The 23,370-nt window shown below is 44.9% G+C and overlaps 1 protein-coding gene across 2 annotated transcripts; it reads right to left on the bottom strand.

The window, feature by feature from the left end:
• Window positions 1-301: 301 nt before the first annotated feature.
• On the bottom strand, window positions 302-22,319 carry calcrl2 (calcitonin receptor-like 2). 2 transcript variants are annotated; one of them, XM_061672485.1, is made up of 13 exons: window positions 22,214-22,319; window positions 11,166-11,223; window positions 10,053-10,227; window positions 7,564-7,671; window positions 7,372-7,484; window positions 6,904-6,995; window positions 6,308-6,437; window positions 6,056-6,209; window positions 5,122-5,182; window positions 4,551-4,617; window positions 3,518-3,736; window positions 3,252-3,293; window positions 302-2,766 (listed from the first exon to the last, which is right to left on the bottom strand). In XM_061672485.1, the coding sequence occupies exons 1-13, from the start codon at window positions 22,261-22,263 to the stop codon at window positions 2,491-2,493; spliced, it is 1,545 nt and encodes a 514-aa protein (XP_061528469.1). In that variant the 5' UTR covers window positions 22,264-22,319; the 3' UTR covers window positions 302-2,490. The 2 variants fall into 2 exon arrangements, with proteins under 2 accessions (XP_061528469.1, XP_061528479.1); XM_061672495.1 differs by lacking the exon at window positions 22,214-22,319 and adding an exon at window positions 14,156-14,688.
• Between the last annotated feature and the right edge of the window lie 1,051 nt (window positions 22,320-23,370).

The raw sequence follows: 23,370 nt of genomic DNA, 5'->3' as shown, positions 1-23,370 counted from the left end.
TTTAAACTGCATTACCCTCATATCACAACACTTCTCACTATGGTGTGAGAATGCAGCCTGTGACCTTCGGGTTGCCGGCTCAATTCCCCAGTCGACATTGGGATATGAGCCACCAGCCCCTCGCCGATTGAGGGAAAACCAGAACTGCCTGCGCTCCCATAAAAGCCGTGGTCATAAAGGCCGCATCGTGCGATACTTCTGTATGGGCCATCATGTATCAGCTCTTCACCACCAAACATGGCATCTGTAAAGCTGACGTTTAGAGAGACAGGCAACAACTGCTCAACACAGAATAATGCGTTTAATATTATAATGTACAGGTTGTTTGGAAAGTAACCGTGCACTCAGTTTTGTTAACAAGCGTCTTTCAAGATTAAATACAGGAGGTACATACTGTATGTATTCTGTATTGATATTAGATTGCAATTATGGGCAGCTTGGTGGTGTAGCTGTTAGCACATCTGCCTCACAGTCAAGAGGTTCTCGCTCGCATGTGCTCTCTGCACATGCTCCATTTTCTCCTGCTTGTTCGGGTCATCGGAGACTGTAAAATTGTTCATAGGCGTGAACGTGATTGTGAATCGTTGTTTGCCGGTATGTGCCCTGCGATTGACTGGCGACCAGTCCAGGGTGTACCCCACCCTCTCGCCCAAAATCAGCTGATAAGGACAAGCACTATAGAAAATGGATGGTAGAGGGAGATTTTACTGTAATATACAGTATATTGGTGATTTGTGGGGAGGACATATAGTATTATTATACAGTTCATACTCTCGTACTCCATGATGGTCTTTGAGTTGGCCAGCCAGATCTTAGACTTGACTCTGAAAATGGCTGTGAATACTTGTGTACATGTCATTTCTTAGTTGTTGTTTTTTAAAAAAACAAAACATTTTTCGGGTTTCATGGGTTGTTGTATTTCGAATGTTGTGGGAGAAAATTAATTTATTCCATATTTAACAAAATGTGACACTGTGAATTGTTTCTGCGTGCACTGCAAAAATGCATGTATACTTATTCTGAAGGCTAACCCTTCCAAGCATAAGAGAGGCCTGATAGTCTCTTAGTTCTTCCCTTAGGACACCGTGTGAGGAAATAAGCAATAAATCTCAGGTTTGCACCTCCCGCCACATAAAATATATACAACCCCAATTCCAATGAAGTTGGGAGGTTGTGTTAAAACAGAAACAAATAAAAACAGACTACAATGATTTGTAAATCACGCTCAACCTATATTTAATTGAATACACTCCAAAGACAAGATATTTCATGTTCAAACTGCTAAACTTGATTGTTTTTAGCAAATAATCATTCACTTAGAATTTTATGGCTGCAACACGTTCCCAAAAAGCTGGGACAGGTGGCAAAAAAGACTGAGAAAGTTGAGGAATGCTCATCAAACACCTGTTTGGAACATCCCACAGGTGAACAGGCTCATTGGGAAAAAGGTGGGTGCCATGATTGAGTAGAAAAGGAGCATTCACAAGAAAAGATGGGGTGAGTTTTGTACGCATTTGTTCACAAAGCACCTCTTTGTGAGAAAATAGTCGACCAGTTAAAGGACAATGTTCCTCAACGTACAATTGCAAGGAATTTAGCGATTTCATCATCTACGGTCCATAATATCATCAAAAGGTTCGGAGAATCTGGAGAAATCACTCAGGCGGCACTGCATCAACAACCGACTTCAATGTGCAAAGGATATCGCCACACGGGCTCAGGAACACTTCAGAAAACCAATGTCAGTAAATGCAGTTCGGCGCTACATCCGTAAGTGCAACTTGAAACTCTACTATGCAAAGCAAAAGCCATTTATCAACAGCACCCAGAAACACCGCCGGCTTCTCTGAGAGCCCCAGCTCATCTAAGATGGACTGACGCAAAGTGGAAAAGTGTTCTGTGGTCCGACGAGTCCACATTTCAAATTGTTTTTGGAAATTGTGGACGTCGTGTCCTCCGGGCCAAAGAGGAAAAGAACCATCCGGACTGTTATGGATGCAAAGTTCAAAAGCCAGCATCTGTGATGGTATGGGGCTGTGCTAGTGCCAATGGCAAGGGTAACTTACACATCTGCGTAGGCACCATTAATGCTGAAAGGTACATGCAGATTTTGGAGAAACATATGCTGCCATCCAAGCATGTGTTGCAGCCATTAAATTCTAAGTTAATGATTATTTGCTAAAAACAATCAAGTTTATCAGTTTAAACATTCCATATCTTGCCTCTGTAGTGTATTCAATTAAATATAGGTTGAACGTGATTTGCAAATCATTGTATTCTGTTTTTATTTATGTTCAACACAATGTCCCAACTTCGTTGGAATTGGGGTGTACATAAAATCACTATAAGGACTACAATGAAGCTGTTATCTCAAAATATGTGTAAAATGTATGCTTGTTTTGCAACTGCTCTTATATAATATGTAGGACATTTTTTGTTTTTTTTTTGTATTTAAAAAAAAAAAAAAAAAAAGGTGCCCCTTAAGGTGTATCACATGGTGGTGTGCAGCTTGTTCAGCACGTCCACCTCCCCGTTGCTGCACTCCACACTTCTCTGTGGCTGCCTGCCTGACAGGAAGCGAGCTTTCTCGCCGCTTTTGCAGCGGATATCGGCTTGTTCCATGCTGACGGTGGCACGGCTGGTCTCCGTGAAGGAGGAATTGTTGTGGTCGCTGAAGTGGTTGTTGGCGGTGGGGGTCTCTCCCCAGCCCGTCTTACCCCAGGCCGACTTCCACTGGGCCCATTTTCTCTTCAGTGCCGTTTGGGCCTGGTGGTGGCAACAAGAGCAAGTGTGAAATTCAAACAAAAGCACCCAGGACATGACATGGGGAGGGGGGGGGGGGGGAAGGGCTAGAATATAGATATAAAATGCGCACAAAATACTAGTTTGAACAAATGAGGTCATATCTTAACCTGCAGTGCACCTTTCAGCCACACGGTACACTAATTATTTTCACCACACAATACCGTGAAGAAATGAATGACGAGCTCATTACAATAATATACCTGACTAAGAATTAGAGTCCAATTGATGCGATATCATTCAAACCTTGTGTTTTGTTGAACTCACGAGCGGAAATAAACACAAAGCAATGAATTTATGTCAAGATTTCTAGAAGTACATACTGACTCATCACATCAAGTTATCTCAATCGAAAGCGAGCATTATTGAATTGAGATTTTGCTCCTGTATCGGCTCTAATTTGATTTTGTAAATATCTGAGGCACGTCTGTTTGAACTGTTAAACATACCTCACTATTGCAGAAACAGAATATAATTGCCACCAGGAGTCCCTGCAAAACAAAAAGGTCAAACATGTTTAACAAAGGAGCACTATTGTTTTCTCGTGCCGCGTAAAGAATGGTGACAATGCACATGCAGAGTGGCTCTGAATTCGATGAAGTAAAGGACACCGAAAAAGAATTCTCATTCTCATCTGAAAACCCATACAGCAAAATTACGGTAATCCCACTAGTCTTGCACTTTGATAGCTACGCAAATGATCTGCGGTTTTTACCTGGAAATGGCAGAAGATATTTACAAAGAAATCATAAATGGCCCGGCTGATGCGCCCCTCGGGCCTCCAGGGGAACAGAATGAACTGGACTCCGAGCAGAGGGATGAGGATCAGCGTGGCTCTCACAGCCTTCATGTACGTCGTGGACTCGGCACAGTGGGTCTCCTTCAGCTTGGTGATCAGAACTCGCAAAATGTTCAGGAGAAAGAACAAGTTCACCTGGACGCATCGCAAAAATGAGTGGGTACAAGTTGAAAAGGCACAGATATTTGGCTCAAACACTCGATCCAAGTCCTCTTCTCGTTATCTAGTGCTTTACACGTCATCTCGCGTGCTTAACATGTAGGAACATACACGCTCCTGACACAACATTAGGTACACCTGGACAATGTCATGAGATGCAATGCAATTTGGTCTTACAAAGATGACTAAAAATGCATTTTTCTTGATTCGCAATACAAGGTGTTCCTCGCATATATTCCTCGCTATTCGCACCGAATCACAGATTTTTGGGGGCACCGATGCGCCCTCGTTCACAGAAAACGAATTTAGTTCTATTCTGTTTTTGTGCTCATTCCAAAACGCTTGTCTAATATTAAAATACTGCTTTGGTGCTATTTTGGGGCGTCTGGAGGCAAATGTAGACCTTTTTTTTTTTTTTAAAAGTGGGCGTCAAATAGTTACATGGGTGTTCAAGGGAACACAAAATAAATAAACACCCCTGGCCACCCCTTGAGGAAATCAACAATGCAGATCTCAGCACTTTATATGCCCCCCCCCCAAAAAAAAAAAAAAAAAAAAGTTTGTTGATTTATTGTGGATCTTATTTAATTTGTTCAGTGATATAATAGTGCTCAGCTTTGAAATGAACGACATGTTTTTGTTAGTTTTTTTTTTTTTGTTTACTGCGGTTGCAGATTGGTACCATTGCAGTAGCGGATCCCGACGGATCGCAATCAATAGCTTGTCCAAGTGTACCGTGCCCTAAGTACCAGCTGAGTGCGTACTGTAAAAGCTTTGGTCGATGACTCACCAGCAACGCAGCTTGAACGGGCCCGTGAATGATGTAGAGCAAGTAAGTGTGTGAGCTGATCCAACACCTGAAACACAGATTCGTCAATGTCATCATCGTGCAACAATAGTCGCGACACAACAAGGGACAGAAGGAGGGGTTGTTACTAACCCTAACCCCAAAACAAACCAAATCCTCACCCTTAATACTAATCCACTAATAAACGCCTGCTCACTAATGTCTGTTTCATGATATTTTGCCAATGTGTAGCGGTTATTCTCTAGAAACGCGTAGCTTTAAGCCACCCTAAATCCTAACCGTCACCGAGTCCTAAAGATGACTTTATCCTAACCTCAAAAACGAAGCCACTCTCAACCCTAATCTTAACATTTACCGGTACCCTAACTCACCCTTAACCTAACCTAATCGCAACCCCTTAACCTAAACCGAACTGAAATTCTAACCCAACTGTAAATCTAACCCTAATCCCATCTAATCCAAACGCGAACCTCTTCTCCAAGTCTAACCCTAACCCGCAAAATCCCCGAGCATATCCTCAACCCTTGACGACATCACCACCGTGGTTGCTTACCTATCATTAAAGAAGAGCCCACGAGCCACAGCATAGGTGATGGCAGGAATGATGGGAAAGCCTGGAGGTAGACACACACGGGGCCAACTTGATTTTCAGTCAGGCCGTAATCAGTTCTGATGTTCTGATGTACTGATGTCCATGACATAAACACAACTGCTGGAACTGCATGGGCAGGTTACCGGTTTCAAGGTGTACTGCGGTTTTAAAAAGTCCGGGTTTCAAAACTGCTCAAATTCTCCATCGGTGGTATGATGCTTTTTATTTTTGTTTTTTTTCCTTGAGTGAGTGCAGGTGAAGAGACACCCCCCCCCCCCCCCCCCTCCTGTTGTTGGTGCAAAAAAGGATATGCGCAACGTGGCTGCTCGAGGAGGCAGTACTTCCAATACGATATCACAATCAGGAGAGTGCCATGACGAATTCTAGGTAACGTCAAAATATTACTGCAACGTTGCCTTGAAATGAACATTTAAAACCAGCGAGGAATGAGCGTTAGTACGCCTACGACATTGGTTCCGAAAATACTGCCGACGCGCGACTGAAATGGCAAACCAGCAAGGCTCACATGAGTTCGTTTCCACTCTAACGTTACTTCACAAAGTGGAGAACAGCAGAGAAGTAGCTACTCATTTTCTGAGAAATACTACTTTTACGACGGTACTGCATTTGGATCGTATTTAGAAAAATCCAATTGTTTCGTTTCTTTTCACATTTACTGATGTGACGACAGAGAACGGCAATAAAGCGATTTAATAATAATCCGTTTTAGTGCTGTGATTGCAATACCGTGATTCTGTCAAACGGCAATGTTATCATCTGCTACTGGCCTCGTCTCAATTTGGAATCCACCCTTGTTGGAAGCTTCAGCCAGCGGTGCAATTTTGGCCCTGCGTTACATCTAATGCGGACACGCAATGACAGCGACAGCACTTACCCCACCCCAAGACATAGTACCAGAAGAGCTTCTGCTCCCCAACAAAGACAGCCACAATGATGAGAGTGTGAAGGTAGATGCCCTCGCACAGCATCCAGAAGTAGTTGGAAGTCGACGTGTACTGGGTGAGCACAGCCAGCACTTTACAGCTCACCTGCCGGAGAGAAAATGCGACTTATCATCGGAAAATCACCGCAAACCGACAACTGTTGTTTCAGTATTATTATTATTATTATGATGCGATGGACTCACAGGGTTGCTCGTGTTTATGGCCTGGTTGTTGGCCGCCGTCAGAGAGAGCCACATGATGGTGACAATGGAGTTCAAAATGAAGGAGAGGAACATGTTCTTGTGGAGGGAGATTCTCTGGCAGCTCAGACTCCTGAAAAAAAGCGACAAAGGTTTAACTTGTTCGCGCATTTATGCAAATAGGTCATCCATACCAAATTCTCCTACTCCTCGAAATAAAAAGATCTTCGAACAGTCGTGATGTATCACTTCAAAATGCTTCACTGACACCAAATAGCACTTTTCCTATTCGCCAGGGCTTTGGTGGCATCCTGTTGCATTGTAAGGCATTTCAGAAAAAAAAAAAAACACAAGAAGGGGAGCTTTTTGGTGAAATAGCTGAGGATAGGTTGACAGATAAAAATGCCAAGAGCTGAATTCATGAATAGCGAAGAGCAAGAAAGCGGAGATTCGCTCTACAGGCTTTTTTTTTTATTTTTTATTTTTTCCCAAGGTACCGTATCATCGTTGTGCCCCTTTTGGACGCAAATGATGAAACCCAAACGCTCGTACCCACACTAATTTGAGACAGGAAGGGACATTTCTGTAAATGTACTCACTTGAAATAGGAGAAGATGATGAGGCAGATGATGAGGGACACTATGGAGAGGCCATGACCCACCATGGCCAGGTAGTACAGACTGATGGTGAACTGCACAAAGCAAGTGCAATACAACTCATTGTTAATTGTTTTCCACCCAAATGATATCTACAGCAGTGGAGCTTTAAATATCTGTGCTGGAGTACACAAAGGCATTCTAAACGGCGACATCAGCAACGGCGCTCTCCATCCGTTTTCCACTTGTACTCTGCTCGTCCTGGTACGCATGGCGGGTGAGGTAGAGCCTATCTATCCCGGCTGATATCGGGCGAGAGGGCGGGCGGGCGGGCGGGCGGGGTACACGCCATCACTCCACGCGGGAAGGCCTGAGCCGAGATTTGCACCTCATTTGCACCTCGCGCTCACCACTTCAGCTTTTGAAACCACCGTTGTCGCTAAGAAAGAGATTTGAGTGCATTAGTTTCACCTTCAGTTTGTCTTTGGTGTAGATCTGACACTGGGTGTAATTGGACCACACTCTGTTGCTCTCCGGGTGGTGGAACCACTGGCCGTCGGGATGACAAACTTTGGTCACTTTTTCTGTCGGACAAAGATATGAGAATCGACCGCGCGTGACTCGATGTTGATCACTTTTGTATCGGCCTGCTTCTGGCCTCACCAGCCGGGTCAAAATCGTGGAAGTATTCAGGGCACATCTGTACGAACGTCCCCGGAGACGAATCCCCCCAGCACAGCCAGCCGTCCCATGTGCGGTTACAGTAATTACCTGCGGGAAGCAGTATATCCAAGAAATATGGGAAGATGCGAGGCGTGTGGAAAACAAAGGCTTCCTACAAGCTGATGGCTGGAAATAGAAGGAATACAAACATAAATACCTCACGCTTCACCCTAAAGCAGGATCAACCCCCACCGGGCGGTAGGGAAAAAAATGGCCGCATGGGTGCTTGGCGTAATTTGCGAGCGCGAGAATGATTTGAAAATGCAAACTCAATTGCGACAGCGAACGGAGACGCAACTAAATGAACAAATTCCGTCATCTAAGCGAGCTAGTCAACACAGATTGCGTTGCATTGCGCACGCCAGCCGCCTCCCGGCAGCCGGGCCACTCCAGCGGGGGGGCCGACAATGGACGGAAGCCCGGCGTTAGCAGGCCGCCGAGCGGCATGTTGGGAAGCCGATCGCAAAATAACATTTCAGAGGTGGATTAGAGCTGAGCAGCAGTAACAAAAAAAAAAGCGGTGCCTCCACACAAAGGCCACGTTTCCTTTCTTTCATACTCACATCCTCCTCCTCTGCAACAACCGCCGCATAATTGAATAAATGACTGAAGCGCCAAACCCAAAGTGCAACTGAAGTGAATGAGAGACCACTTGAGCAAATCTATTTTCCCGCATTTGAAATGCGCGTTGCTGTGTACAAGTTTGCTTTCTCGTTCCTTGAGCATAGATTTCAAATGGAATGTCTGAGGCCGACCTCAATCCGTTACAGGACGTTCGTTGACCTGCGATCGCTGCCGATGTTTCCTTGTGAATCACGAAACCTTTTGAACAACATATTGGAGCCCTTTTAACATTCTTGTCACCAAAGTTCAATCAAAGTTCATTGGCCAGAACAGATTGCCGCATGGGATCAAATTCTAATTTATTAGCCTAGTACAATTCTGATCATTCACGCATATGCGTATGTCGCTTTCCCCCGTTGGCTTAAATCAAGAATTTACACGTGTTCTATTGTGCTTTTCTTATGTCCTCGTACATTGTATTAAAATGCCAAATAATATTCCCCTAACCCTGCCAAGATCAAATTTGCAATCTTGGAATTAAAATTACACACAAACAAAGTGGCGACACTACACGAGACATGAATCTATTATTGGCTAAAAATAGGAGACTTCAAATGTTCTGCCTCTAGAGGACTGTGGAGCGTCCAAAATGAAAATGCCTCAAGAAAACGTTAAACGGCTATTTAACAGGGTCGCATTTAGCTAAATTCAAGTTGAATAACTTTGCTTTTCACCTGTACACGTGCAATTCCTTGTATTGCCATTTTTGTTTTTTAAGTATGAGATTTAAGCAGACAAAAAGAAAGAATGTTAAGGTGCACGCCAATACTTCCAAGTGTTTGAGATCGGGGGCGCGGCATATACCATTGAGGACTTGCACGCTGCCAGAACTAAGACAAGGGCGTGCAAAATCCTCTCGGACCGTCTGCACCCCGGTCACCAGCTCTTCCAGCTCCTTCCCTCAGGTAGGCGCTACCGATCAACGCTAACTAGAACTAGTAGACATTCCAACAGCTTCTTCCCTCTTGCGATCAACTTCTTAAACACCTAACCTATAATTCCATTACAACAAGCTGGCAATTTTTTGACTTGAGTTCGTTGTCACATTTCTGTGGGGCCAATTATTTATTACTTGTGCACTCACTGTAGTTGTCTCGCCATGCTGCACTATTTGCATATACTGGCCACTCATGCCAGAGTAGCATCTGCTCCATTTGCACACTGATTGAGGAGTATCTGTAACATTTGCACAACCGACATTGTCCCAGATGATCGCACTACTCGTCACTTTAAACCGCATACACTCCTTGAAGTCTCAGCGCCCTTTGCACAATGGTCCTTGCACCGGACTATTGCAATATTAGTCGTTCGAACTGCTCTAAGTGCTAGAGGACTCTGCATCTTTTTGCACAATTGTTTTTTGTCAATGTCTTGATGTCCCCAAAGTGTTCTGTAAATTGACTGTCTGTTGTACTGGAGCGGCTCCAACTATCGGAGACAAATTCCTTGTGTGTTTTGGACATACTTGGCAAATAAAGATGATTCTGATTCTGATTCTGATATACGCGTGTGCTAATGATCAGAATAGTAGCACCTCTGCCTCAATTCGAGCCACGACGAACCCTGACGAGGCTCAACGAAATGTACGTATATCTCCCTCTCTATAATGCATACAACAAATAAGGACTTTCTCTTTTTGCTTGTTTCCTCAATAATATTCTTATATTAAATGCTTCTGCTGAATTTATTACACGCGGCGGGACCAAATTTGACCAAAACGAGGAGACAATTCGGGCAGGTCGTAAAATGTTAGTCGGCCTATGAATAAACCGAGCGGATGGGCTGGTGCTGTAAGGTGACGTCACCTTCTTCGGTTCGTGGCGGATCGTGGATTATCTTCAGGTAGCACTCGAACTGCGCGGCCAGGATCTGGTGACGTGTCGTTCCTGGTACTGTGGATCTGTCGCCCAAATTCTCCTGCTGATCCCGCGAGGCTAACTCGCCGGCAGCCACGGATCCCACATCCTCACATCGGGTAACCTGTAAAATGCGGTCATCGGGATTCATCATTGTGCACTTTCCCAAACACTCCATTTACACCCCCCCCCCCCCCGAGTCACTTCATTGTTACAGTAAGATAAAACTCCTCCCTGACATACAAAGCTCTTTAGTATCTGCACTGTATCTCTTCAACAATACTTCCTTGTTACTAACTTAGGGCTGCAACTCACAATTATTTTTAAAATACATTCATCTGTCGACTATCTTTTTGAAACAACATTTTTGAAATGTCCATCCCTTTCGTCGTGAATGGGACATGAAAAGGCACAAACATACATTGATTGTAATTCAGTTACTAGTTTGGGCTATAAAATGTCAGAAAATCATCGTTTACCAAAGTCCAAGTAGATGTTTCCAAATGTATTCTTATTTTGATTCAACACTAAGATAACACAAGTCAGCAACAAATGTATTGTCTAATATTTTTTAGTAGTAATTTAGGACAATTTTGCTGTTTTTTATAGGTCAGGTCAGGTTTTGATATAAGGCCACGTATTTTTGTTTACACGTTTTTGCTTTAGATGTTCAAATCAACACACGTCCCTGGCCTGAATTTGGAACGATGATGACGTAACATTCAATGTACGGGTCACTTACTTTGATCAATGTTCACCATTTTTTTAATTCACAGCAAGCAACGTTTGTAACATTTGATTCATGAACTGTTGACAGCGTTGCATAAAAACCCGACCTGAACCAGAGAAAAGGGATGCCGTTTTCAGATTCAGCGATGCAAAATCGTCCTTAATCGGTTGACAAAACAGACAACTTGCCAAATATATATTGTAATCAGTCTTCTTTCATAGAGGACAACAGAGAACGATTCATTGTTGTTGCTTTCTTATTAGCCGGGGCGTTGGTGCCATCTTGTGGCATTCTTGGGTCATTGCAGAAAGAGCGGCAAAATATGTCCTTACCTCTGAGCCCAGCACCAGTGCAAATATCAGTGATAAGGTTCCGGTCCGCCACATGTCACTAAGAGGGAACGACAAAACACATTAGAAGCCATCGTTTGTGGTCATTTTGCTCTTCTACCGTGACAGGAAGTTGGTGCTCTGGCAAATGTCAGCGAAACACATGTGTTTATCATCTGGAAGAAGGGCAGCAAGTTCCCCTTGCTCAAGACCTCTCGAGTCTTTCGGACTATTTGAGAAAGTATCATTACGATAGCAGAGAGGTTGGGCTTTTAAACAATGAAGTGTTCCTTCTCTCGGAGGAGCTTTCCATTCTTAAGGGGAGATAACGAACACAACGTAGTCGAATCTTTGGACGGCCTGGCCAGAAAGTCATATTTCATTTTGTCGCAAACTGACTTTAAGGGTGATCGTACTTCCTATTTCCCGTAAAAGCTTATTTCCAGACATACATACGTGGGAAATACGAGACGTAGCCGTGACTGAATGTGACCCGACCGCACGTGGAACCGTCAATGTTGAGCGCAATCCATCCCAGGACGCTGGTTGACATCTAGTTTGTTCCCATTTGAAAAGTATTTTCGCCATCGTAAAATTCAAACACAAAGAATCTGTTCCAGTTCGGTGGTGGTATGAAAACAAAACCAAAAAAAGCATCAGGAAAAGCGAGACAAACTTTAGGAATCGCACAACGCGCTCCCTGCAATATTTTTGAACATCTTTCCACAGGCCCATTTTTTGGGGGCTGCTGCGTTGTCACAAGCGTTCCTCCGCTTCTCTGTTGGCAGTACAATCACTCACTTTTTAGAAATAATATTACCATACCAGTCAGCGGTGCGGTATTTAGATTTGAGACGCGTTACGTTGACAAGTTATGATCTAAAAATACCGAGTTACTGTGAGTTTACAAACTTGGCCGCCGGGGCGCCTTCGTAGAGTGAGATTCGCTAAAGCTCTCCGTTTACTTGGAAATAAAAAGTGAGTCACTTGTTAGACTGATATTCGGTAAAGAAAGAATAAAGAGCGCCTTGTAAGTTATAGAAACAGCTGCCTACGGCAATGTATTGTTCCCAATCAAGACTCATAATGTCAAAGCACACTTGGGTATTATAAGCTCTTGCAGGAGAACACTTGTCCCTAACAAACACGATGACTATAACAGTAACCGTGGCCAAGCGGTTCTGGGTTGCTCCCAAGACCAAAACAAATAAAAATAAGAAAATCCCCTTTCATGGAAGGAGACTTTTGTTTGGCGCAAGACAGCCTGCTAGTTTCTTCCTAGTATTCCTTTAAAGGAGCCGTCTTTTGGTGCTGGTTCATCTTGAGACCGAGAGCCACTGTCCAATAAAACGCGTACACGTGTTCTACTTCGGGTCACCGCCAGTGCAACGATTCGCAAATGGTGTGTCGCGCACCCATTTCGGGTGGGTCGCAGACAGCTCGTAAAACAATCACCTACATCGTAATCCCTCGTTTATTGCGGAGGGGGGGGGGGGGGGGGGGTTCGTTTCCGGACCACCCCCCGCGATAGGTGAAATCCGCAAAGTTGTGACCGCATATTTCTTTCATTATTTCTACATATCTTAAAGCTGTTTGAACCGCTCCAGACTCAGGCTGATTCATCTTCTCCACATTCCTATTAAACTCTACCATACGCTTTTAAGCACTTTCTATACTCTTAAATGCACAGCAGTACTGTATACTTTGTACATTGTATTCCTTGTAATATGTGTTTTAATTCATTTGTCTTTTGTTTTTGTTTTTTTCCTGCAGTTTCAATGTCTTCGGTGAGCAAGCGCTTATTTTACCACCCGGAAAGAGAAATCCTCCAAATCCTGCGATGCGGCGAACAAATTATCCGGACTGTGCTTATGAAAAAAGATGCAAGGTTATTCAGAGTTCGGCAGCACAAACGAATTGTACCACAGAAACGGTGCTTGATTATTGGCAGATTTGGTCGTAATAAAGCGGAGTAAATGACTTAACCGCTCTCTTGTTTTGGCCTTGGCTTCAAAAGGCTGCTAAAAGGAGAAGAATGTGGAAATGAAATAATATGCACTGAGAGCTCCATTCAAGTCACCATACAAGTTGTCCTCGTTCTCAAAGTTAGAAAAGATTTGTCGTCACTCTTATTAACTCATTCACTGCCAGCCTTCCCAGCTAACGTGGATACTTGACTCCTAAAGCCGTGATTGGCGGTCGTGGGTAACCTTCGACCTGTGACCGTTAAGGATGCGAAGACGACTTGTTGCGGCGCACGCGAGGCCTGCGCTATGAAAGTTGTTTTCGCATTTTGATATGAACTTTTATCGACACTTGCATTACGGTTCCGGATTTGAAAATGCTACTTCAAAAGTGCCTGCAGAGTCAATACGGATTTTTGATGGTGCCATTTTGACGCTGGTAAAGATTGTTTATATTTCCATGACTTCCGATGGGAAGAAGAAAAAAAAAAAAGTCCTTTTATTGCTCCAAGTGAGGTCTTAGATGTGTATTTGTTTAAGAAGATATGGAACGTCCCACATCCTTAAAGCCTGCCTTAATAGCCCCCACTGCGCTCACGAGGTCATGGGTCATGACGCAGAATGATGGGAAAGCCAAACATTGTTGTTTGGCTTGACCAGATTTAGGATTATTGACCTTCACACTAAAGGAAGTCGATGGCAAATGTTGCATCACGTTTTGACCAAACCTTTATTTCTTAAAAGTAACGGAGTGTTTGTATGTTGCCACACTTTTTAAGTAACTTCACAATTATGTTATTATATTTTTGCAGGGCGGGGCGGAAAACTGACATTTGATTTTATATTGTTTTATCATGGTAGCAACTCCACTTTTTTTTTTTTTTTTTTTTTTTTTTAAGAAAGTCCACACACACTCAGGACGAAATTGACGTGATATGGACTTAACACCCAAGCCAAAAAGATCAAATAAGAATCTTACAAATGTAATTGAGACCTGGTGGGGATTGGTGAGAAAAGCAGGAATCGAACCTTGGATCGCTCTTCTCGGAGAACTAAAGGATGGAGGATTCTTCGCTGGGGATTTCGTTGACAAATCCTCGTCACAGTTCTGCTTCATGCCAATCAATCTGAGGGACGTTGTTCGTCCGCAGCTATTTGAGACACTTTAAATGGTAATTGTTGGACACAATACATGACAACGGTAAAATTGGAGATGTACAACGCATTAGACAATTGGAGACTGATCTCTTACTGGCAACACCCAAATGCTAAAAGAAATCATTTATCCTTCGCGATCAAGGGCACGAGCATCCTGAACAGCAATAGCAGCGGCACATATAGACCGACAATGACATCATAAATCTTATGACAAATTACACAAGCAGGCTTTAACATGAATTTATCGTCAATGTTTTTTTTTTTTTTTTTATTTCTGTACTTCCGTTTTAACAACAGTGGAAGAAATGTAAACAATCCAGTGTGCTCAAGAATTGTCTCTCGATAGTGTGTGCGTGTGTGTAAGTGTGTGTTTCAGTACTGTGTATGATAGTATTTCTGTTGAGTGGTTTTGAGCGTATTTCAGTTTTGAGTGAAAGGTTACTGACAGCCCCTCATACAACAGGCTACGTAGTTGTTACAACGCGCATCCATCACCCACATCCGGGTTGTCAGCTTGACACACGCACACGCACACGCACGCACGCACGCACGCACGCACGGGCTGGACTCAGGGTGCTGAAACAGCAGCCCTGGCAGAGGTTGCGAGAAGGTGGTTAAATTTGCTGCGGAAATCCGGCTCGCTGTAGTAACCAATAGACGGCTTTAGTACACATCCACATGTGTGAAACTGTGGACGGCGGAGGAAATCTGTGGTTTCTATGAACTCAATGAATACTGCTTTGTCCAAGAGATCGGACCCAGTACAGAACCGCAGGAAATGCTGGAGAGCGTTGCAATCAATGTCCCTGATGTACCTTTTTAGGTAGCTACAAACCGTTAACCGGGCAGCTGTCATCTCCTCTGGAAAGTTTAGAAGCTCCTTCAGTTCACTTCATTTGTTTTTGTGCGTGCAATGAAATGATGCTGACCTTCTGGTCGTCTTCTGGTCTACAGAACCCAAAACGGGACGCCAGCACTGAATTACATACATTGGGCCCTGAAGAATTACCTTGTGTCCGATTTGTGTCAAAATGGAGAGCGGTGTGTCCTTGGTACGGACTTGCTTGCATTCGTGTACGTTAGGTACATCCGGTCATTCATCTGTGTCCACTGAATGAAAGTCCTCCAAAGCCTTCAAAAGGATAGCGCCTTCCTCATGTGAGCAAAAAAAAGAATCCTTGAAACTACTGGTTGTCAAGCCATACAGCGCCTCTTCCAGAAATGGCTCAGCAAGTTTCACTGGGAAGTAAGCAGCTTGTTTCCATCCAACTACAAAACACTTGAGCGAGAGCCTGCCCTTCTTCACACTGAGGGGACTTTGACTTCAACTCCCAGTGTGGAGCTGTCATAGAAATCCGTCCAAAATTCTGTCAGGCAATCTCGCAAAACGCCACTTCCGTCTCCCTTTTCATGCTCTCAAATGGAGAAACTCATATTTATATTGACCTCAGATGCAATAATGACGATCAGGGTTACAGTACAAGAGGTTGGTGGTTGGTGTGGTTCAGAGACCGCTCGGGCTGGAACAGCGACCTCCCCTGTGAGCTCTGGCGCATACAGACCGGGGCCCCCCTCTGGAGCCAGGCCTGGAGGTGGGGCTCGAAGGCGAGCGGCCGGGCCTGCGCCCACGGGGCCCTGCCGGGCACAGCCCGAAAGGGTAACGTGGGTCCCCCTTCCCGTGGGCTCACCGCCTGTGGGAGGGGCCATAGGGTTCGGGTGCAGTGCGAGCTGGGCGGCGGCCGAAGGCAGGGACTTCGGCGATCCGATCCGCGGCTAGAGAAGCTGGCTCTAGGGACGTGGAATGTCACCTCTCTGGCAGGGAAGGAACCCGAGCTGGTGTGTGAGGTCGAGAAGTTCCGAATGGATATAGTCGGACTCACCTCCACACGCAGCTTGGGATCTGGTACCAGTCCTCTCAAGAGGGGTTGGACTTCCACTCTGGAGTTGCCTACGGTGAGAGGCGCCCAGCAGGTGTGGGTTTCCTTATTCCCCCCCGGCTCGGCGCCTGTACGTTGGGGTTCGCCCCGGTGGGCGAGAGGGTAGCCTCCCTCCGCCTTCGGGTGGGGGGGGGGGCAGGTCCTGACTGTTGTTTGTGCCTATGCACCAAACAGCAGTTCAGAGTACCCACCCTTTTTGGAGTCCTTGGAGGGGGTGCTGGAGAGCGCCCCCGCTGGGGACTCCATTGTTCTGCTGGGGGACTTCAATGCTCACGTGGGCAATGACAGCGAGAGCTGGAAGGGCGTGATTGGGAGGAGCAGCCCCCTCCGATCGGAACACCATGTTCAAGCATAAAGGTGTCCACACATGCACTTGGCACCAGGACAGCCTAGGTCGCAGTTCCATGATCGACTTTGTGGTCGTGTCATCGGACTTGCGGCCGCCTGTCTTGGACACTCGGGTGAAGAGAGGGGCGTAGCTATCAACTGATCACCACCTGGTGGTGAGTTGGCTCCGATGATGGGGGGAGATGCCGGTCCGACGTGGCAGGTCCAAACGTATTGCGAGGGTCTGCTGGGAACGTCTGGCGGAAACTCCCTGTCAGAAGGAGTTTCAACTCCCACCTCCGACGGAACTTTGCTCATGTTCCAGGGGAGGCGGGGACATCGAGTTCCGAGTGGACCATGTTCAGCGCCTCCATTGCTGAGGCGGCCGACCGGAGCTGTGGGCGTAAGGTGGTCGGCGCCTGGCGTGGCGGCAATGCCCGAACCCGTTGGTGGACACCAACGGTGAGGGAAGCCGTCAAGCTGAAGAAGGAGTCCTATCGGGCCTTTTTGGCCTCTGGGACTCATGAGGCAGCTGATGGGCACCGGCTGGCCAAGCGGAATGCAGCTTTGGTGGTCGCTGAAGCAAAAACCCGGGTATGGGAGGAGTTCGGTGAGGCCATGGAGAAAGACTTCCGGGCGGCTTAGAGGAAATTCTGGACCACCGTCCGGCGTCTCAGGAGGGTGACGCAGTACACCATCAACACTGTGTATAGTGGGGATGGGACACTGCTGACTCGCGACATTGTGAGTCGGTGGGGAGAATACTCCGAAGACCTCCTCAATTCTACCAACACGCCTTCCATGAGGAAGCAGAGTCTGGGTTATCTGAGGCACATCCCACCAGGAGGAGACCCCGGGGACGACCCAGGACAGGCCGGAGAGACGTCCTTCGTCCTTCGGCTGGCCTGGGAACGCCTCGGGATCCCCCCGGAAGAGCTGGATGAAGTGGCTGGGGAGAAGGAGGTCTGGGCGTCCTTGCTAAAGCTACTGCCCCCGCGACCCGACCTCGGATATGCGGTAGAAAATGGATGGATGGATGGATGGATGGATGGAAGGATAGTAAGAATAGCTCTTTTTCAAAACTCTGTCAATCTATTTTGATTATTCCGAGAAAAATAACATTCGTTTACCCAGACCTGCAAATTTTACAAAAACAACATTAATACTATCCTGTTCATGTTATCCTGGCTCAGTCTGAACATATTCGACAAAAGATGTTAAAAGTCTGTACACGATGAATGGCAAGTCGAGAATGATCCATTTGTTTGTATTTCTTTTTTTTTTTTAAATTTTGCCTCTATCTTGTTTTGCAGAGGAGTTCTTTATTTGACGAGTAATGACGACAGCGTAAGATACTCCGCGCTGACACGTGTGCTCACGCGGTACCAGAGGCGTCTTGGCTGCTCCGCCAATATTGAAGCCCACTAAGCAAGCAATAGGAGAGTTGATTATATACTGGATGAAGGAGGACTTGGCAAAGGAAGGATGAAGGTTCGCTCCCTTTCCGTCGTCCTGCAGCCACTTCCTCCTTTCACCAAGACGCACGCACGCACGCTCGCACACACTTAGACATAGGCCAAAAATCTTGATGATAAACCATTGTTACAAATATACAAAGGAACATGGGAAGGGTTTTCCTCGTGTGGGGACATTGCTCAGTGTAGCAAGACGTTCGACTTTGAGGCTGCTCGCTCGCCAGGGGCTCCCGCGAGGTGGGACGCAAATGCACGGCCGCGCCAGTTACATAGGGTCCAAATCAAAGTCATTCGTCCGCAGAGAGCTGTTAAGTACTGCTATCTAGCCAACGGGAATTGGAAGAAAACAGGAAGTCGAAGCCTAAAAAAAAAAAAAAGGAAACCAGTAACAACGCTGTACGTCACGGGTGGCAAAAGTACTCAGGCTCTGTACTTAAGTAGAAGTATCGATACATGTGTAAAAAAATGACTAGAAAAAGGGAAAGTTAAAAAAGGACAGACTCTGAAATGTACTTCATTAAAAAAGTAAATGGTCTTTTTTTGTTTCACTGTCAATTATGCATAATACTCGCTTTGATCATTTGGCACAACCACAAAAACATCTCTGTACACAAACTAGTTTCCTTCTTTTATTAACTGCCGTCGTGCTTGTACTGAGAGGAAGGGACAACAAAATAAATAAATCACATCAGATGTCGTATGTTGCTGTTTAAGCATTTTTGAGCACGTTTATCCTATCAAAACAATGTGTTCCCAACGCTTTTGCTTACCGATGAATCAGACGAAGACATATTTCCGCTTTACCGACCAATCATTACGTCTGTAGTAAAAAATATGTGCAAAATCTTCAGCGGGTGAACGTTCCAGTTGATTGCAGCGAAGAGCAATTTGCCAGAAGGCTTGCGCAACTTCTGCTGGATGCTGACTCGAGTCATTGTAGAACTTGCTCGATTAATCTCGCCCCAGAATAAATTAATTAAGTACTTAAAATCGGTCAGCTATCTGTTCAGAATCGGCCTCCGACATCTGACAAGTGGCCTCAGTGTGAGGAAAAAAAACGTTCCTTTTAACTCTTTGTGACCAACAGGGTTCCCATTGCCCGTTCTAAGCTGTTTTCACAAGCCTGACCGTGATGCCAGTGATTAGGGGTGGAAGTAACTCATCTCTAAGGACTTGGCCTTTGGAGTTGTGGAGGCCCTGTGGTTCAAGTCCACCTGTGGGCAAAAATGTAAAAAAAAAAAAAAAAAAAATGGCAACTCAACAGTGGGAGAGATCCGAGTCTACCTCTTGGAGCCAAAATGGGCTGAGGAGAGCACAGCAAAACGACTTAAAGGCACTTCGTTAATCATTAAGCAGCCAAGACATGTTGTTGGAAAAGCGATTTTCTTTTTATTTTGTTTGTTTTCATAAATAATACCTCGTGTGCATATTACGTTCTTGACATTTTTCATTCAGTGCTGGTGGCCTGAGGTGATGGGGAAAGATGATATGATTGTCGAAATTAAACGGAGGGAAGGCAATCCGAGAGCACATCAATTGGATGGCGCCGACATACGGTATTCATTTTGACCGCCGTCCGCACTAAATCATACATTTTCACCATCCGAAAAGCTTTATTAACTATTCAGTATCATTGTTGCATTCTTAAATGCCACACAAATGTCCAATGTAATTACCAGTATACGCACAATCAAACTCTCAGTGTTAACGTTAAAGACAAAGAAAAACGAGGGTGCAACGCGCGGTCTCGTCGCTTCGCTGATGTGCCTCATCGAATTGAACACGAGCTGAGAAAACAACATGACCACCGAAGGAACCTCCCCCACAGAGCAAACATTGAGGAAAGCCAGCACACCCTGACAAACTGCTCGGATGCGGTCAGCTTTGCACCGAGTTCGCCCCGAAAGCCACTCCCCTCTTCCTCATGTAATCTCACTGAGGTCATTCCCCCCCCCCCCCGATACGTCCATGCTCTGTCTCGCTTTTGTCTTGACCCCTTCTGCTCATTGCTCAATCCCCATGCATGTCTTACATGTATTTGGACAACTGTCGGAATCCTGGGGATTTCTCCGCTGTACAACGCCCTTCCCCACTGCCGAGGACAAATTGCTTAAAGCGGACCTGTCAGGCCCATTTCTGACCCGGTTAAGAACTATTTAGGCCGAGGAATCGTTCAAACCGGGTATATGCAATATAGAGACCGCGTGGTTTTGTTTTGCAATACAGTATATTATGATAGTAGATATCATTTTGTTCTTATTTATCTTTTGTATATTCATATTATCTTTGTCCAAGTGGAGGTAGACGAGCAAAAGTAAGAATTTCGTTACTCAGTGCTCCTGTTGTGCTTTCACTGCGCATACCTGTATGCTGTATCCAGCACTGTATAGCGACATTCTGGGTGAACACCTGCTCCGGAGCAACTTCAGCCAGCGCCCACTGTAAGTCAGTAAAATGTAACATCATCTCGGGCGAGATCTGAAAATGGATGTGCACTGTTGCTTGAGAGGCGCTGGAATATGGATAATCTAAAACTACTCACAGGCGTAAATTCTTTATCCTCCACGAAAAAGTGACCAACGTTACAGCAATTTACAATTTACCGAGTCGTATTAATAGTCTATTTATCTTCCTTTGCGTCTGCCTGGCTGTGTTATCCATTGGCCGAGGCGGCCACGCCAGAAGGAGCAGCACACTGAATTGAATTGCAGCATTAAACCGTGATGTACAAACTGCTTCATGCTTAACATGCTATCTATGTTTTATAAATGATCAAATTAAAAAGCGCTATTTGCCCTGATTAAAAAGCAAAAACTAACGTTTGTTGACAACAACAATGTCATTATGGCATGCTGCGTGTTCATTAATTCCATTTTGGAATAAGGCCAGGAATCTAACAATTTGAGAGGGGCTACTTTCCGGATGCACTGCACGTGCAGTCTTTAATACAGTATAATGCGCGCAACTGTGAATATAATGAGATTGTTCTACCATATGAAAAGGCTCATCTGTGTTACTTGTTTAGATTATTTTCGCAGTATAACTTGGGCACGTGAATGGATCCCGCACTCAAATTACATCCTCTTGGCAAGCAGAAGTAAATACTTTTGTGTCCCGAAACAAGGCATCGCTCGGGAACAAGTGGGGAACCGGGATCAAAGTGGCAGCCAAAACGTCTATTAATACCCGCAGAGCGGCCTGGCAAGAGCAAGACTGTTCAGCCGAAGTTACAGCGGGGAAGTGGAAGCTTCCCACGGTGGCGGACGACCCCACGGTCCCGCACTTCAGCTCAAGATGGATTCGGAAGGCGAGGAACTTTGCGACAGTTGGCCAAAGGGCTTCGCTCATAAACATTTCTCCACAACGCGAGCAACAGCACAGACAATCCCAGCAAGTACTGCACATATGGGACAAGTCGTATTTCTCCTACATGTTTTGGTCGTCCATAACATTTTTGATGTTCAAAACAATTCAGCTGTCCATAACACACCATAAGCTCGCTGGGAATAGATGGTGCCTCCAAGTATAAGGGTTAGTTATCAAACTACTTCCTGGTTCATGGGGGGGATCACAAACCTATGAGTGGTGCAATTAATTACATTATTATTAATTCAATACATTAATGCAATAGTGACGAACGATATAAATAAATTGCTCTAACTGCTTTATTTGGATTCTCACCCCCCCCCCCCCAAAAAAAAGAAATTGTGATAAAACTACTACTTACATGGTCTTGTTTGATACATAACCTATTCTAGTAAGTCAATCAAGAGTTGAAAAGTGTTAATTGTGCATATACGTGTGCATATAAGTGAAATACAGAGGCATCTTCAAAAATAATGGAATGATCGACTCAAAGGAATACTAATCTAATCAAGATTTCTGAGGCTTTCAATTTTGTGTATGAGTGCCAAGAAGCCAGCTAATTCATCAAATTCAACTTCATGCAGATAATCTCAGCCATATTTATTCTAAAACAGATTAGGCACTATTTGAGGCGCTCATAATAACATGAAAATATACATTGACTTTTTTTTTTTTTTTTTTAAATAAGCAACCGTAGTTGTTTGCCGTGACTGTTGCGCTTCCACCGTGGAGTCGTCTGCATTGAGTCCCACACGCTTGATCAAATCCATTCCAATAAGTGACCTCCACAATCAAACATAATAAGTTGAATAAAGTTGTCTTACCTTTTGAGCGGGTGAGTTGTTAAACGTACTTTTTCTTCCAAAATGCACATCCCTTCCTAGATGAGCGTCTCATGCTGCCCTGTGACAAAAACACTGACCACGACCAGCCCCCCGACCAGCACACCACGCCAGCAAGCCACAGTAGCTGTTGCTTGACTTCCTGTTGTGACCTTCAGAATAAAACGTACACCGTAGCGCGTTGCGCTGTAGAATCAGAACTGTTTACGCGTGATATAGGACTTCCGGTCATGCGTCCTTGACCTCTGAACCAAATAGAATTTGACGAATTTCCAGCAGTGATGGGAAACAATCAAATATAGGCCCTACTGTATATGTATACATGTACCTTTATACAAAATATATATACGTTTTCTATCGTTTTATAGCTAGAAAAAAAAGAAGAAAAAAACACTTGTGGCAAAGTTCTTTGGATTTGATCGTACACAGCTCACAACCAGACTCTTTTGGAGCTTGATTCAAGGCATTTGAAACAGCAGAGCAGTGCAAAGTATGACACTGCCACCTGCTGTTTGTTAGCGTTAATAGGGGGGTTGGGGTGGGGGCGGATTTTGTAAAGAAAGAGCGAGTCAGGTCAATTCGAAGATTTGAAATGAGAAACAAACCCACTGGGAGTGGGACACACACAAATAAAACGCCTTTCCATAACTTTCACAACACGGGACAACTTGTACGGCGACTGGTGCATATCATTTTTCTTTTCTCACATTCTTCTCTTCACAACCTTTTTTAAAGCCGAGGAAACCACAAACGCGCACAGTTAAAGACCCTGTAAAGTTCATGATTATTAGTAGTATCCCCCCCAAATACACTATGTTTGAAGAAAAGTGGTAAGAACAAGGGCAAAGACTGAGAACAGAGTTTAGTGCTCGATTGTGGAGATGTCGCGTCAAACTGTTTTTTTTTTTTTTTTTTACATTTCAGTTTTCCCGATTTTTGCCTAAAACGGCACTTGGGCGGCCAGCATGAGTCGTCCCTCCCCACTATATAAGAACTGAGCCCTTTTATTTGCATCAGTGGTTCTCGGGCGTATTTGTAACTATTTATGCAGTATATCGCTGATTTCGCTAAACCTATGTCGTAATTTGGTCAATTTCATACTCCCCCCCACACAAATTGATATAATTGGTCAGTCCCCA

The sequence above is a fragment of the Phycodurus eques genome, chromosome 1, assembly GCF_024500275.1.
Source record: "Phycodurus eques isolate BA_2022a chromosome 1, UOR_Pequ_1.1, whole genome shotgun sequence".
Lineage (NCBI taxonomy): Eukaryota > Metazoa > Chordata > Actinopteri > Syngnathiformes > Syngnathidae > Phycodurus > Phycodurus eques.
The sequence above is the reverse complement of the archived record's forward strand: the minus strand, read 5'-3'. Positions and strand labels throughout refer to the sequence as shown.